The sequence below is a fragment of the Meles meles genome, chromosome 5 (assembly GCF_922984935.1).
Source record: "Meles meles chromosome 5, mMelMel3.1 paternal haplotype, whole genome shotgun sequence".
NCBI lineage: Eukaryota > Metazoa > Chordata > Mammalia > Carnivora > Mustelidae > Meles > Meles meles.
Window position 1 is genome coordinate 100550771 of NC_060070.1, and position 15946 is coordinate 100566716.

At 38.5% G+C, this 15946-nt stretch overlaps 1 protein-coding gene across 1 annotated transcript in view; it reads left to right on the plus strand.

The window, feature by feature from the left end:
- Positions 1–15946, plus strand: part of EFHC1 (EF-hand domain containing 1) — a 59080-nt gene that overhangs the window by 5281 nt on the left and 37853 nt on the right. The window contains exons 2-5 of the mRNA XM_046005835.1: positions 4519–4740; positions 7990–8277; positions 12114–12263; positions 15258–15450. Coding sequence (XP_045861791.1) covers positions 4519–4740; positions 7990–8277; positions 12114–12263; positions 15258–15450 — 853 coding nt within the window. The remainder of the gene's footprint in view (positions 1–4518; positions 4741–7989; positions 8278–12113; positions 12264–15257; positions 15451–15946) is intronic.

Genomic DNA, 15946 nt, shown 5'->3' on the forward strand with positions numbered 1-15946 from the left:
AAATCCCTTACTATTATTGTCTTGTTGGCTATTTCTCCCTTCAGATCTATTAGTATCTGCTTTGATGTGGGGTACATATATATTTATGATCATTATATCTTTTCCCCTCTGTTTGTTTGTTTTATTTTAATTCCTGCATAATTAACATACAGTTTTGTATTAGTTTTGGGTGGTTGTTATATCTTCTTGTTAAATTGATCACCTTACCTTTATATAATGACCATCTGTGTTTCTTGTTAGCATTTTTGGCATAAAGTCTATTTTGTTTGCTCTAAGTATAATTACTCATGCTCTCTTTTGGTTTTTACTTGCATGGATTATCTTTTTCCATCCCTTTACTTTCAGTTTATGAGTGTGCTTCAAGCCAAAACGAGTCTCTTATAGTATGGGCAACATATAGTTGGATCTTGTGGGTTTTTTAAAAATCATCCAGCTTTTTGCCTTTAAATTAGAAAATTCAATTCATTTATGTTTAGAGTAACTATTGATAGGTAAGGACTTACTAATGCCATTTTTTTAAAAGGTTTTATTTATTCGTTAGAGAGAGAGAGCACAAGCAGGGGGAGCAGCAGGCAGAGCGAGAGGCAAGCAGAGGGAGAAGCAGGCGCCCTGTCGAGCAGGCAGCCTGACATGGTACTCGATCCCAGGACCCAGGGATCATGACCAAAGCCGAAGGCAGACGCCTAACCAACTGAGCCATGTGGGCGTCCCTACCACTTTAAGTTTTCTGGCTGTTTTGTAGTTCCCTTGTTCCTTTCTTCCTGTCTTGCTCTCTTCCTTTGTGAATTGATGATTAGTCATAGTAGTATCTTTGGTTTCTTTCTCATTTTTTGTGAAACTGCTGTAGATTTTTGCTTTGTGGTTAGCATGAGACTCACATGAAACATATGTAACAATCTATACTGAGAACAGTTCAGCCTTGATCACATATAAACACCCTATCCTTATCCTTATATCCTTATATATCCTTTCATTTTATGTTTTTTGATGTCACCATTTACATATTTTTATGTTTTGCATTCACTAACAGATTATTGGAGCTAGAGAGGTTTTCAATACTTTTCCTTTAATCTTTATACTAGAATGAAGAAGTGAACACATCACTGTGTTACAGTATTAAGGTATTCTGAATCTGACTATATGCTCACCTTTATCCATGTGTTGTGTATTTTCATGTTACCAATTAATGCCTTTTTGTTTCAGCTTGAAGAACTTCTTTCAGCATTCCTCATAAGGCAGGTTTAGTGGCAATGAATCCTCTCTTTGTTTATTAGGGAATGTCTTTATCTTGCCTTCCTTTCTGAAGCACATTTTTTCTGGGTAAAATATCCTGGGTTGGCTGTTTCTTTTAACACTTGGAATGGATGATCCCATTCTCTCCTGGCCTTCAAGATCTCTGGTGAGAAATCTGATCACTTATGGAAGTTCCTTTTTATGAGTTTCTTTCTTTACTGCTTTTGAAATTCTCTCTTTGTCTTTGATTTTAGACCACTTTATTACTATGTGTCTTGGAGAAGATGATTTAGATTGAAATTATGAGTACCGATAACTTCACAAACTTGAGTGTCCAAATCTCTACCCAGGTTTGAGAAGTTCTCAAACATTATTTCTTTAAATAAGCTTTCTACCTCTTTCTGTCTTCTCCTTCTAGAGAAGGATATAGTGATACATACGTGATTTTTCTTGTTGGTATCCCATAAGTCCCATAGGCTTTCTTCATTCCTTTTCACTCTTTTTTTTTTTCTCCTCTGATTTGTTAACTTCAAGTTATTTTTCTTCTAGCTTACAGATTCTTTCTTCTGCTTGTTCAAATCTTCTTTTGAAGTTATAGTTGAATTCTTTAGTTCAGTCATGGTCTTCTTCAGCTCCAGAATTTCCATTTGGCTCTTTTTTATGTTTTCTAAACGTCTTTGTAGAATTTCTCACTTTGTTCCTTTGTTGTTTTCCTGATATCATTAAATTGCCCATCTCTGTTCTTTTGTAGGTCTCTGAGCATCTTTAGGAGAATTTTGAATCTTTTTCATTAGGCAATTCCTGGTTCTTCCTTTCTTTGGGACCAGTTATTATAAGTGATGGAATCATGTTTCCCTGGTTCTTCATGATCCCTATATCTTGCATAGGTGTCTTCACATAAAGAAGCAGCTACCTCTTCCAGACTTTATGGACTGACTTTGGTATGGGATGACTTTCACCTGTAGGTGGAGGCATGCTGAAGCTTGCTGTGTTCCTGGGTCTAGTGGTATAAGACTCCAAGGGCAGGGCTATATGATACTGGGGTCTATGGCACTGACAACTGTGTGGCCTTTGACAGGTGCTATGGAGTGTGTATAGTGGCTGCAAGGGGTCTTTGGCAACCTCCAGGTCCAGCAGATAGGGAGCAGGGCAAGCCAGCAGTGGTGACTGGAGTAGGTAGGGGTACACATAATTGGCTGTAGGGTGTCAGCAGTTGGTGCCTATGTAATGGCAGGGGCCATTTGAAGACATACACAGAGTGGTGGGAAGCTGAGAAGGCAAAGGCCAGGGCCAACTATGAGCCCACTGGCAGGAGGCCCTGGTTTGGCTGCACACTCTCTCCCCAACATGCACACATCAGTGGAGGCCTGTGATGAGGGTTGGGCCGTGTGCAGATGCACAGCTGGAGGGGCTAGTTCCAAGTCCATGAACAGGGGAGGGGTCAGCCAGAGGCTGTCTGTGCTGGCATCTTGCACTCCAGCAGCTGCAGAGGCCTGAGCTGGCTGCCTGTGTGGTTCCCAGGCTCTGGCAGGGATATGGGGAGGGGAGGAAGGGGAAGGGGCTCTGACACCTGGAATCATGAATGCCTCTGGGATGAAAGCTGACGAAATCTGCAGAGGCTACCCAGTGGCTACAACTATCCTGGCCCTTGGCTTTGGGTCAGTGGTAAGATCTGCTGGGTTTATCTGCGGAGCAGGTGTCTACACACCCTGGTCACTCCCACTGAGGGGCTGCTGCCAGTAGCCCTTACTTTTGCTTCCATGTTCCTAGGTGGTCTTATACTCTTCAGCTTTGCTGGTCTGGGTGGGAGGAAACTAACATGGGATCTTTGTGGACTGCCCCAAAAGACTGGAGAAGCTGGTTGCTCTTCCATCCTGGCCAGGGGACCTCTTTTTGGCCAGGAAGTTCCCTCTTGACACTGAGCAATGCTGGCTTGGAGGATGAGGTAATGCAGGCAAAATGAAGTCTTCCTTCTCCTTGAGTAGTTATTCTCAGGTTTTTTGTTCCACTGTGTTCCTAAAATCTCCTAACTGGACTCCAAATCTCTTCCAGAGCTGCTTTGGTCTATGGATAACTGTCTAATTGTTGATCTTTGTGGAGGGGTGGGGGGGCTGGGGTGTCATATGTTATCATTTTGGTCTCTCCTTTGCCTTCAAAAATATTTCCTTTACACTTCCTTCTTTTTTTATTTAATCTTTTGTTTTTTTCAATTGCCAAAAAAAGTTCATTATAAAAAATTAACAATTCAGAAAGAATACAGAGAACATTATCCAAATCCAGTTTCTTTTTGTGTACATGTTTACATGCTTCTAATTATAGTATACATATAATTTAAAAAAAATTTTTTTAAGATTTTATTTATTTATTTGAGACAGAGAGAGAGCACAAGTGGGGAGGAGGATCAGAGGGAGAGGGGGAAGTAGACTCCCCACTGAGCAAGGAGACTGAGGTGGGGCTCATTCCCAGGACCATAAGATCATGACCCAAGCTGAAGGCAATTGCTTAACTGGCTAAGCCACCAGGGACCCTATAGTATACATATAATTTTATATGCTGCTCTTTTTGGCTTATTAAATCATAAACATTTTTCACAGATTGCCATGTAGTCTTTAAAACCAATATTTTAATAGCTGCGTCATAGTTCATATAGTGAGTTTTCCATTATTAACTCATATGTGTGTCTTTTATATTGTTTTCAGTGTTTACTATTGTAATTAACATTATAATGGTCAGCTTTAGGCATAGTGTTCTTTGCCATAATTTGGATTATATTTTTAAAATAAAGGATCAAGGGTAAAATTATTGAGTTCAAGACTTTAAATATATAATACTTGCTTTCCAAAGAGTTGTATGAATGTATCTGTGTTACTATAACAAGAAGGGCCTTTTATTTTGGGTAAAAATTCATTTCATAGAGTCAGATCTTCTAGGTTCCATGGTTTCTGAACAGTAGATAAGATTAAAAACATAGAAAGAATTAAGTGAAAGATTAAGAGTATAGATAAGGCAATATTTTAGTTTCTAATGAAATGTGAGCTGGTAATTAAATTGGGCATTCTGGAACGTGGCTTTAAGTTTTATTTTAAGCTCAGGTTGCTGCTTTTCTCCCTGTTCCTGACCAGGTGTTTAGCTTAAAATATAAGAAGCCTCTGGTATAGGTAAGCTTTTTGATACAAGGTTTGTGATGTTTATAAGGTTTAAGTTATGATGTTTCTGAAAGTTAGGTCTTTTACCTAACACATATTCATAAACTATTATTAATGAAACACTTCTTTTGTTATTCAGAAAACAGCATTTCATAGAAGCCAGACGCTGGGCTACAGGAATGGCTATGCAGTTGTTCGACGTCCAACAGTTGGGATAGGCGGGGAGCGGCTCCAGGTCAACCAGCTGTCCCAGGCTGAGCTGGATGAGTTGGCCAGCAAGGCACCAGTTTTAACTTATGGCCAACCTAAGCAGGCCCCACCTGCACAATTTATTCCTGCACATGTGGCTTTTGACAAAAAGGTATCGTCTGGGATTTCAGGGTACCCTTGAATTCAAATTTCTGAGAGCCAAATGTTTGCAGAAAAGTCAACAGCAAACCACAGGTTTTCCAGAGGGCTCTGAGGAGAAAATTGTTCAAATGCCTCAACCTTTAGTCATAGACAGCTGAACTCAGGATTGAAAGAGGCTTTCTTTAGTCAGGAAGCTTATTACAGAAAATAATTCCCTGTAGACTTCTCTGAAGTATTTTCCAAATACAGTTAAAGAAAAGTTGGATGAAGTCTGAATTCTTGAGTTCGTATTGCTCCACGTTTACCTGCTCTGTGCCGTCTACTTTTTGGAAGTCTTATTGGTACTGATGGCACATTCTTAGTCTTTGTGAAATGCAAAATGTCATCATGGTAACAACTCCATCTTTTGTCAGTTTTCGCCAGGCTGTCTCCGTAAGTTTTTATTTTTTAGGGAATGTTTCAGGTTTAGCATAATTTAACTAAAGGGTACTGTAACATTTTCATTTCTGTCTCATTTACCCTTACGCTTTTGTAATGTGAACTATTTTATTTCCATCTGTTGACATTTCCATACCATCCCTGATTTTCCTTGTCAGTGAGCCTCCTCTTTAAATTAAGGTGAGGTAGTCCTAACCCCGTCCATACAACAGAATCCCTAGTGGGACTTTTAAGAAACTGAGATGTCATCCTAACCCTCATTGATCTTAATCTCCAGATGATTTTTATGTATAACTGAGACTGAAAACGAATGACCAGTTTTTACAAGTTAAGTCTCCTAATTTACTCCTAGCCTGTTTTCTTTCTGTCTTTTTTTTTTTTCATTTTATTCTTTTTGCTAAATGTCTATACAGTGTTCATCTAGCTAGTCAACTTTAATTGAGTACCTATTGAAACTAGAGGCTGGAAGATATAAAATAACCTGGGGGTGGAATTATACCATTTACATTCATAATCACTTAGTTTAAAAAAATTTTTTAAATGTCTCAGCCAGAATCCATATCATCCCCCTTTCCCCATCTCAGTGAACTCATCATCTGTTAGGAACACATTCATATATCCATTCAGAGGCTGAACCTGAACAGTATCAGATATATGGTTGGGTATTTCTTTACCGTTTTCTTATTTCTCTGTGAGTCTACAGATAGTTTCAGCCCCACTTGTGCCCCTAACCCTGAATTTGACCGCAGGCAAGTCAATCTACCACTCTGAGTCTCCGTTTGTAAAATGAGGAAGGTTCAATTAGCTGATCATTTCTGGCTCTCATGTTTTATATATTTATATATCTGTGGCTCAAGCGCAGACCATTTCATGCACGAATTAGTGATCATGTCTCCATTTCAGTACTTTGCAGTCAATCTAAAATGTTACCTGAAACTATCTTTTGTCTTTTGCTTTTACTATATTAGCTTTCTCCTTTAAACATTCCATTCCATTCGTGCATTTCACCTTTTTATTAAGAATGTTAAGGTTTTATTCCATTATATGCATATTTCACCTGCGCCGTTGCCCGATCTCTTTTGTTTTGTTTTGTTTTTTTTTTTTAGATTATTTATTTATTTATTTGACAGAGATCACAAGTAGGCAGAGAGGCAGGCAGAGAGAGTAAGAGGGAAGCAGGCTCCCTGCTGAGTAGAGAGCCCGAAGCGGGACTTGATCCCAGGACCCCAGGCCCCAGGTCCAGGATCCAGGATCCCACGACCTGAGCCGAAGGCAGCGGCTTAAACTACCGAGCCACCCAGGCGCCTGCGGTCTCTTTTGTTTTTAATCTTGTTTTTCCACAGTAGACACTAACCTTTTTAGCAACAGCACTCATGTATAAAATTATGCATCTTCCCATTCATCAAGCCATATTTGTGTTTTCACTTAACGGTCTTCTTGGTTGGTTCCTCTAGTTCCCGTGAATGTTTAGGTTCAAACTCTTGTTTACCTACAACATCATTCAAGTATTTTTCTCTTCAGGGGAGGAAATATTCAAAATAAAGTCAGGTTAAAAGAAAGTTTTAAAATTAATCCCAAAGCTGTTAACACAAGCTTTTGATATTTTTTAATGTTTTTAAATATGCAATAGAATGTGCCATTTTTACTCCCCACTGATGCTCCCCAGAGGTCCTAGGGTTTGCTCCATATGTATATTTCTGAGTGCAGTGAGGGTGTGTTTACGCACCATCCAAAGAGTCTATGCTGGATTGATGATTTGAGTCTCATTCATATGAATTCTCTAAGAATGAATATGTCATTAATATGCATTTACAGGGGACTCTTAAAGAAAATGGACTTGAGCCTTCATTTTCATTTTGAAACCAAAGGTTATAGTTTGGTCCAAATCTTTGACTCTGCAGAAATTCTAAGAGAGATTTTTGACACAGAAGTGAAGCTAGTGAGGTTAAGATCTTTACGCCATCTCATCAAGGACCACATTACTAAGTAGTCTGTATGTAGTTTGAGTATCTAGAGCAGACATCAGCAAACTTTTTCTGTGAAGGACCGAATAGTAAATATTTGAGGCTTTGTAGCTATCTTAGTCAACTTGAGCTGCCATAATAAAATACCACATACTGGTGCCTTACATAATAGAAATTAATTTTCTCATGCTGATTCAGTTTCTGGTGAGGGCTCTCTTCCTCGCTTTAGATAGCTGCTTTCTTGCTATGTCCTCACATGGCCTTTCCTCAGGGTGAGTCTGCTGAGAGAGAGGTCTTCCTCTCCTTACAAAGCCACCAATTCATTTGGTTCAGGGCCCCACTGTTGGGCTCTCACTTAAGCTTAATTACTCCCTAAAGACTTTGTCTCCAGGTACAGTCGTATTAAGGGTTAGGGCTTCCTCATACAAATTTCTGAGGGGGAGGGAGACAAAATTCAGTCCATAGTAACAGCCCATGTCGTTTCTATCACAACTACTCAAACCTGCCCTTGTAATAGGAAAGCAGTCATTGACAAATACCTGCTAATTATTTACATAATTATTTGTGGGTACTGAAATTCAAATTTTGTATCATTTCCATGTGTTGTGAGTTTTATTCTTCTGATTTTTTGAATAATTTAAATATGTAAATAAAGCATTCTTAGATTGGCAGTCATACAAAATCAGGTGGCAGGGATAGATGGGTCCCACGGGCCGTGGTTTAACTCCCTTCAATTTAGAAAATAGGAATGATGAGTATTTATTCTCCCCGAGTGGTTCTCTTTAGAGGAAGGCACTGGATGTTTTTTGGATGAGAGACTAATGCAATGCCATTTTCCCCTTCTTTGTGTGTTATAGGTGCTGAAATTTGATGCCTATTTCCAAGAAGATGTTCCTATGTCAACGGAGGAACATTATAGGATTCGTCAAGTGAACATTTACTACTATCTGGAAGATGACAGCATGTCTGTCATGGAACCTGTTGTGGAAAACTCTGGGATCCTTCAAGGCAAGTTAATCAAACGCCAGCGGCTAACCAAGAATGACCAGGGAGACCATTACCATTGGAAAGACCTAAATCGAGGAATAAACATTACAATTTATGGCAAAACTTTCCGCATTGTTGACTGCGACCGATTCACACAGGTATAGTATACATTTCTGGAAATTGTGTCTGAGGCATCATTCTAATTTACAGAAGGATATGTTTCATTTATAAGGGTAAGAGGAGGGGGGCCTGGGTGGCTCAGCCAGTTAAGCGTCTGCCTTGGGCTCAGGTCATGATCTTGGGGTCCTGGGATCCAGCCCTATGTGGGACTCCCTGCTTGGTGGGCAGTCTGCTTGTCCCTGTCCCTCCCACTCCTGCTTGTGCTCTCTCCCTCTCAAATAAAATCTTTAAAAAGGAGAAGAAAAGTATAAGGGTAAGAGGAGGACACTGGTAATCTGCCCTGTATGGATTATTATGTAGGTTAATGAGGTATTTGTGTGTGGTGTTGCTATGTGTCAACACAGTGTAGTGACATCACTTTTTTCACAATGATATGGATACATATCCATTCAAATAAAATTAAACTTGCACCATAGTCGAATCATTTGATAAGAAACCAGTTTCCATGCCAGTCCACGTGGAGAATGAGGGAGGTAACGCCCTTGATGGGATAGAAATATGAAAGAGGAATTAGATGATTTATCTGAAGTTTGAGTTACAAAAGTTATATTACCTTTATTAGCAGATATGAGCCTAACATTTTTTGGGCAATTCATATTTTTCCTGTAAATCACACCTGCTATATTTGGGAGAAACTTGCTATCTAAAGATCTCCAGAAATAAAACAATTTTTAAAGGAGAATCCTTGTTTATATCAAGAAGAATTCTTCATTTCCTCTATTTCATAAGTGTAGATTCTTGATATGTTTTTAAAAAGTTATGTGTACATACATAGACTCAGGGAATCCTTTCTTTAGCACAAAATGTAGGTATTAGAAAGTCAGTTCTGAATTTTCTGAATTTGTCTTAGTTTAAACAATTTCTAGAAGCAAAGATATGTTTCTGAATTATTTTGTGCCTTTAATCTCATGTTACCAAATGCCACATGTGATTAATCTTTACCATGCACTGAGTTCCTGTGAATTCACTCACTTATGCTTTACATTTAATAATTTATTTAGCAAATACTTACTGGGTGCCTGCTCTGTGCCAGGCATGGTTCTAGGTGCCAAATATGTAGACTTGCCCTTATAAAGGCTATTACATTCTGGCTGGAGGGGACAAAAATAAGCAGACAAGTATGTAACATGTCAGATGCTGCTTAGAGCTGCAGAAGAAACTAGAGCAGAGAAGAGGGAAGAGGAAGCAGAGGGGACTTCTGTGTAAAGAGGCTGGTCAGGAAGGCCTCACTGATAGGATGACAGATGAACAGGGGGCCTGGGTGGCTCAGTCGTTAAGTGTCTGCCTTTGGCTCAGGTCAGGATCCCCGGCTTCTGGATCGAGCCCGCATCAGGCTCCCTGCACAGCAGGAATCCTGCTTCTCCCTCTCCCACTCCCCCTGCCTGTATTTCCTCTATTGCTGTGTCTCTCTCTGTCAAATAAATAAATAAAATCTTAAAACAAAAAGATGTCAGATGAACAGAGACCTCAAGGAAGTGAAGGAAGGAGCCCTGGCATCCATGCCATCCCAAAGCAACAGTGAAAGACAGTGCAGAAGGTAGAGGTGCTCGACCATCTTTGGAAAAACGGGTTTTTTTTTTCTCATTTTTTAGGTTTTTGAGGTCCTTTTTTTCATAGGCAGTTTCAGAATTATACCTATACTGAGGAATTATAAAATGTTATTTAAATTTCAGGTACTGTGATAATTTTTACAGTTGTCTCTTTATGAACTATTTGAATATCAGCAGTTCATTGCTGAGCAGTGAGTCAACTAAAGAGAGACGCTTAACCGACTGAGCCACCCAACTCTCATTGTTGATGGTAGTTCTGTTCTAGGAAGTCACCATGAGCCCTTAATCATTAGCAACTACGGGTCCCTCGCTCCTAGGAGAAATACGGAGTTAGGTTTCTATAACCTTCTTTAATGCATGTTTCTGTTTAAAGATGCCATGTTTAAAATATCCTGTTGATTCATGAACATTAACTTATGGCTGGCAGCACTGGGGCTCATGACTGAAGGAAGCGTAACTCACACACGGACTTTCTCCTGAAGGAACGTCACAGCCACCTCTGTGTGTATGTGTTGCTAAAAAGTACATAACATAAATGTGACCCCTAGATCTAGACTTTATTACCAGTAGTACAGCAGGTGTGAATCCTACCCCACATATGCAGGCGTGTGGAAAATACTGTGTGTGTTTTAAAAAATAACTTAAAACCTACTTGAGCTGCCATCCAACTGGGCTGCTGTTTCTATTCACCCTCAGCTTTGCCAAAAATTCCAAGCCCTAAGAACAACAAGACGGCACACCCAGGCCTGCTGGGGTCATACAGGCAGGGTCCATAGGCTGTCTGTGAGCAAAGGCACCTCCTGGATGCTTTGATGCTAGGTCAGATACCGAGACCCCGAATGCCTGAGACTGATGTGCCTGACCGGCTCTACGTGTGCTCTGAGCATCTCTAAGCACACGTGTGGAGTCTTGCTCTTCTGAGACCCATCAACTTGTGTCTGTTTTCCAGGCTGGGAGAATTTCCCCCTTTTTCTCTCCTTGTCTTCAAAGACATTCCCTTCTCTCCCATCCTTTTGGGATACCTCAGAATAATCTCTTCAAAGAGTTTAGGCCTTTCCTAAGAGATAGGAAGAATAGTCAACTTCAGGAAGCTTCTGCATTCCTGCCCAAATTCCTAAGGTAAGGTTAACAGAGGGCCTGGTCTCTTGAAAGCAACAGAAAGGAGTAAAAATCCCATTAAATACCTCAATCAATAATCCTGCTACACTAATACATCGTTTCAAGGGAGAGGAGAATAGTATTAGTCATTATCTCCAGCTCAGTAGTTTTAATAGACATTGAGATCACAGTGTTTTAATATTGAAAGATATTGGAGACTGTTCAGTGAAACTTTAAATACTAAGGTTACAAGCTAGTTAGCAGCAGAGCTAATATTAGAACCCAAATTTTTTCGTTCTGGGTCCTGTATATTTTCTATTGAATTGCCCAAAAGCACATGACACTATTCCCAAAAGAAACCCATATTTCAGATTAATTTCTAATTCCAGAATGTAAACAGATCCCATGCCATTGTTCTTTTCTGATTACTAAAAAATATATAGCTTATTGTCCTGCTTTTATGAAGAAGAAATGCCAAGTTGTATTAAAAGATATAGCTCCTGAAAATATTATATTTACTTATAATTAGCAAATCAAATAAGAGCATGTCAAGTTCAGATGCTTTCCTTAACTTTATCTTGTGAGATTTGAGTACTTGGCTTGTCTCTCCTATTTTGCTACAGTATTTTCTGGTCTAAAATAACCAGTGATTCTTTTCCTTCTTGGAGGCGGTTGGAGATGGGGACTTAATCAGATAATTGGTTTTGGTGAGTTGGAAAGTTGGGAATTTGATTTCAGCTTAACTTTGCCATTGTGTAGCTTGCCCCCATATCTGATTTGAATTACATATTGTTTAAAACTCTGGTTGGGTTTCAGATGTGTGTATGTAAGCAACCCCAGGACTTACTCTGTTGTTGGGCACCTAACTAAATTTCATTGATCTAAATTCATATTTGGAGCCAGTTACCTTATTATCATGTCTTCCAGTTAACTTAGCATATTACCTAGAAGCTTTATAATATTTATCAGTAATTACCAGTTGTTATCTGCATCATAGTGCTGGGCCAGTTGGAGGCTTAGCGCAGCTAAGATTTGCCTCAAACTGCAAGCTAATGATTAATTTGGACAATGGCATAGAAATGATTATTATGCTTCTCTTTATACCATCAGTTATTACTTATGAAAACTTCAAGAAAGATGATCATTATTACTTTTGCATGATGTAGGTATTTTTGGAAAGTCAAGGAATTGAATTAAATCCCCCGGAGAAGATGGCTCTTGATCCTTACACTGAACTCCGGAAACAGCCTCTTCGTAAGTATGTCACCCCATCGGATTTTGACCAACTAAAGCAGTTTCTCACCTTTGACAAACGAGTAAGTAACTAAGCACATCAGTGGCTTTGTTCATCTCCAGATGTTGTGCATGTTTATTAGCCAACTGTTCTGGTAGATGTGTGTTTTAAAACGTTACATCTGTAATTTAACCATTTGGAGACAATGCTATCTTTCTGGTTTCATCTAGAGTTGGAGGTACAGGAACGTCCAAGTTTTGTATTAGATACCGAGACCCAAAGATGTTGTGGAGTTAAGTCCTAAGAGTTCCACCGAACTTTTCAGTCTTAAAGCAATTCCTGAGCTATGTCTGCTTCCCACTTTACATTTCCTACTGACTGCTTCTTTTCCCAAATAGGAGTTCATTTTATAACCTTCTTTGGGAAACCCTAACTGATTTAATAGGAAATTTCAAAGCTATTTCATATAGGTAGGTTTCTAATGACAAAATAGTAATTTCACAGAAATCCCATCGCAGATGCTTTCTTGTTAAATTTTATATGAATGTTTGAGTACAGAGGAGTCTAGATATTTTTCAGCTTTGTTCCAACCATCCTATCCTCCCCACTGTGGGTTGGTGTGTGGGGGCAGATTTGGTCTTCTCCTTTCTGTACAAAAGATGGAGAGAACATCATCAGTGCTTATTTGCTGCGGGTGTTCTCTCAGAAATGTAATTCCTTTTAGTTCAGAAAAATTTGCCTAGCACTAACATCTTCTTTTAAGGATGTTCTATATATCAATCATATATCAGTTATTCTTTTGTCTTTAAAGATTGTGTTGTTGGTACTGTTACTAGAAGAGGTATATTGATTGATAAAAAGGACTGATTAATAAATGAAAATTCTTTCAATACTGATTACATATAAACCGTTCACATATACCTTTATTAATAAATATAAGCAAAAATAAATAAATAAAAGCCCCTGTATAAAACATGCTGCTTTTTCTCTCTTGTTTTTTTGTTGTTGTTGTTGTTTATTGAGGTATAATTGATGTATATTATATTAGCTTCAGGTATATAACAGTGATTTGACAATTGGATACATTGCAAAGTTATCACCACAAAAGTCTAGTTACCATCTGTCATATTACAAAGTTAATATAATATTATTGACTATATTCCCCATTCTGTACATTACATTCCCATGACTTATTTATTTTATAACTGGAAGTTTGTACTTCTTAATCTCCTTCACCTATTTCACCCATTCCCCCACCACCTGCACCCCAAGCTCCCTACCCTCTGGCAACCACCAGTCTGTTCTCCATATCTATGAGCTGGGTTTGGTTTTGTTGTTTTTTAGATTCCACATATAAGTGACATTATGCAATATTTGTCTTTCTCTGTCTGACTTTTTTCACTTAGCATAATACCCTCAAAGTTTGTCCATGTTTTTGCAAAGGGCAAGACTTCATTCTTTCATATGGCTGAGGAATATTCCATTGTATATATAAACCACATCTTTCTCCATTAATGCTTTGGTGGACAGGTTATTCCCAAATCTTGGCTATTATAAATAATGCTGCAATGAACATGGGGTGCTTATATATTTTTGTATTAGTGTTTCATTTTCTTTGGAGGTTACCTAGTAGTGGAATTGCTGGATCATATGGTATTTCTATTTTTAGTTTTCTGAGGCACCTCATACTATTTTCCATAGTGGTCGCACCAGTTTACATTTCCACAACAGTGTACAGGGGTTCCTTTTTCTCCAGCCAGCACTTGTTATTTCTTGTCTTTTGGATGATAGCCATTCTAACAAGTGTAAGGTGATATCTCATTGGTGTTTTGGTTTGCATTTCTGTGATGATTAATAATGTTGAGCATCTTTTCATGTGCCTGTTGGCCCTTTGTGTCTTCTTTGGTAGAATAACTATTCAGATCCTCTGCCAATTTTTATTTAAGATCAGAATTTGTGATTTTTTTTGTTACTGAGTTGTAGGAGTTCTTTATATATTTTGGATGTTAATCCCTTCCGTATCAGATATAATTTGCAAATATCTTCTCCCTTTCAGTAGACTACCTTTTCACTTTGTTGATAGTTTTCTTCATTGTATAGAAACTTTTTAGTTTGATGTAGTCTCATTTGTTTATTTCTGATTTTGTTTCCCTTGCCTTTGGAGTCACATCTAAAATAACATGGCTCAGATCAATGTCAACAAGCTTACTCCTAGGAGTTTTATGGCTTCAGATCTTTAATCTATTTGAAGTTTATTTTTGTGTATGGTGGTCTATGAGAAAGTGGTCTAGTTTCATTCTTTTGCAGGTAGCTGTCCACAGTTTTCCCTGCACCATTTATTGAAGAGACTATCTTTCCCCATTGTATATTCTTGCCTCATTTTTCATAAATTAATTGACCATAGAAGTGTGAGTTTGTTTCTGGGCTGTCATTTCTGTTCTGTTGATCTATGTGTCTATTCTTACGCCAGTACCATACTGTTTTGATTACTATAGTGTTGTAGTATAGTTTGAGATCAGGGAACATGATACCTCTGCCTTTGTTCTTTCTCAAGAGTTTTTTTGGCTATTCGGGTCTTTTCTGGTTCCATACAAATTTTAGGATTCTTTGCTCTAGTTCTGTGAAAAATACCATTGGAATTTTGATAGGGATTGCATTAAATCTGTAGGTTACATTAGTTAGTTTGGACATTTTAACAATATTAATTCTTTTACGGTGAACACAAAATATCTCTCCATTTATTTGTGTCTTCTTCAGTTTCTTTCATCAGTGTCTTATAGTTTCCATTGCTTTTTTAATTCGGCCTCTCTTTCACTGACTAATATTTTGGATGAAAGTGAATTCTGCTTTTTCAGTACAAACTTATAAGCCTGTTATTTAATACTTTCCAGCTGTTGACATCTGGTATATAATTTCAGATGTTTTTGTATCTTTGGTGAATTTTTTTATGAGATTACTTCATAGTTTTTGTAGCTAATCTTTCCATCATTGTCTGATATATGAATGCCAAAGTACTTAAGTTTATCTCTCCACTTGTAGAATTCTTACGTAAGTCACTACTTTGGGTTCTTCAAAGGTTCTTCGATTCTATGCAATCTGGGATGATACAGACAGCATGTTTGGTGAATGTCGGACATATATCATTCATTACTATCTTATGGATGACACAGTGGAAATTCGAGAAGTCCATGAACGAAATGATGGGCGAGATCCTTTCCCACTCCTGATGAACCGCCAGCGCATGCCAAAGGTTTTGGTGGAGAATGCAAGTATGTTTATTCAGTTTATCCTCCATAATTGGGACATCTTCTGGATTTCAAAGGAGTTTCTTAATCAGTATGGTCATTCCCTTTACTCTTGGGAGGTTCTTGCTGTGTTCTTGTAGGTACTAAAAAAATGACTTTCCCGTAATTCCCCTCATTGCTTGCCCCACAGTCTAGGCTTGCCTCCAAAATGGTCTGGTGGAGATGACTGATACCCAAATCAAGGAAACAACCAAAATAGCAGTGGGAAAGTCATTTAAAGTGCAAAAGAGCAAGGCTTCTGAAGTAAAGCAATTTAATATCAGATTTTTAATGCATTTTAAAACAATTTTGTTTTCATAAAGCTTACCATTTCCTTATGTTCTTTCCTGACTTTGCTTCTCACTTCAATACTTCCTAAACAGGAAGTTTGTATGCGGGATAACTTAAGAATGGAAAAGGCATGTCTGTGACTCATAGAGGTGGGGCCCCACTGTGTCAGCCCCTGCTCTCTTTGCTGGTG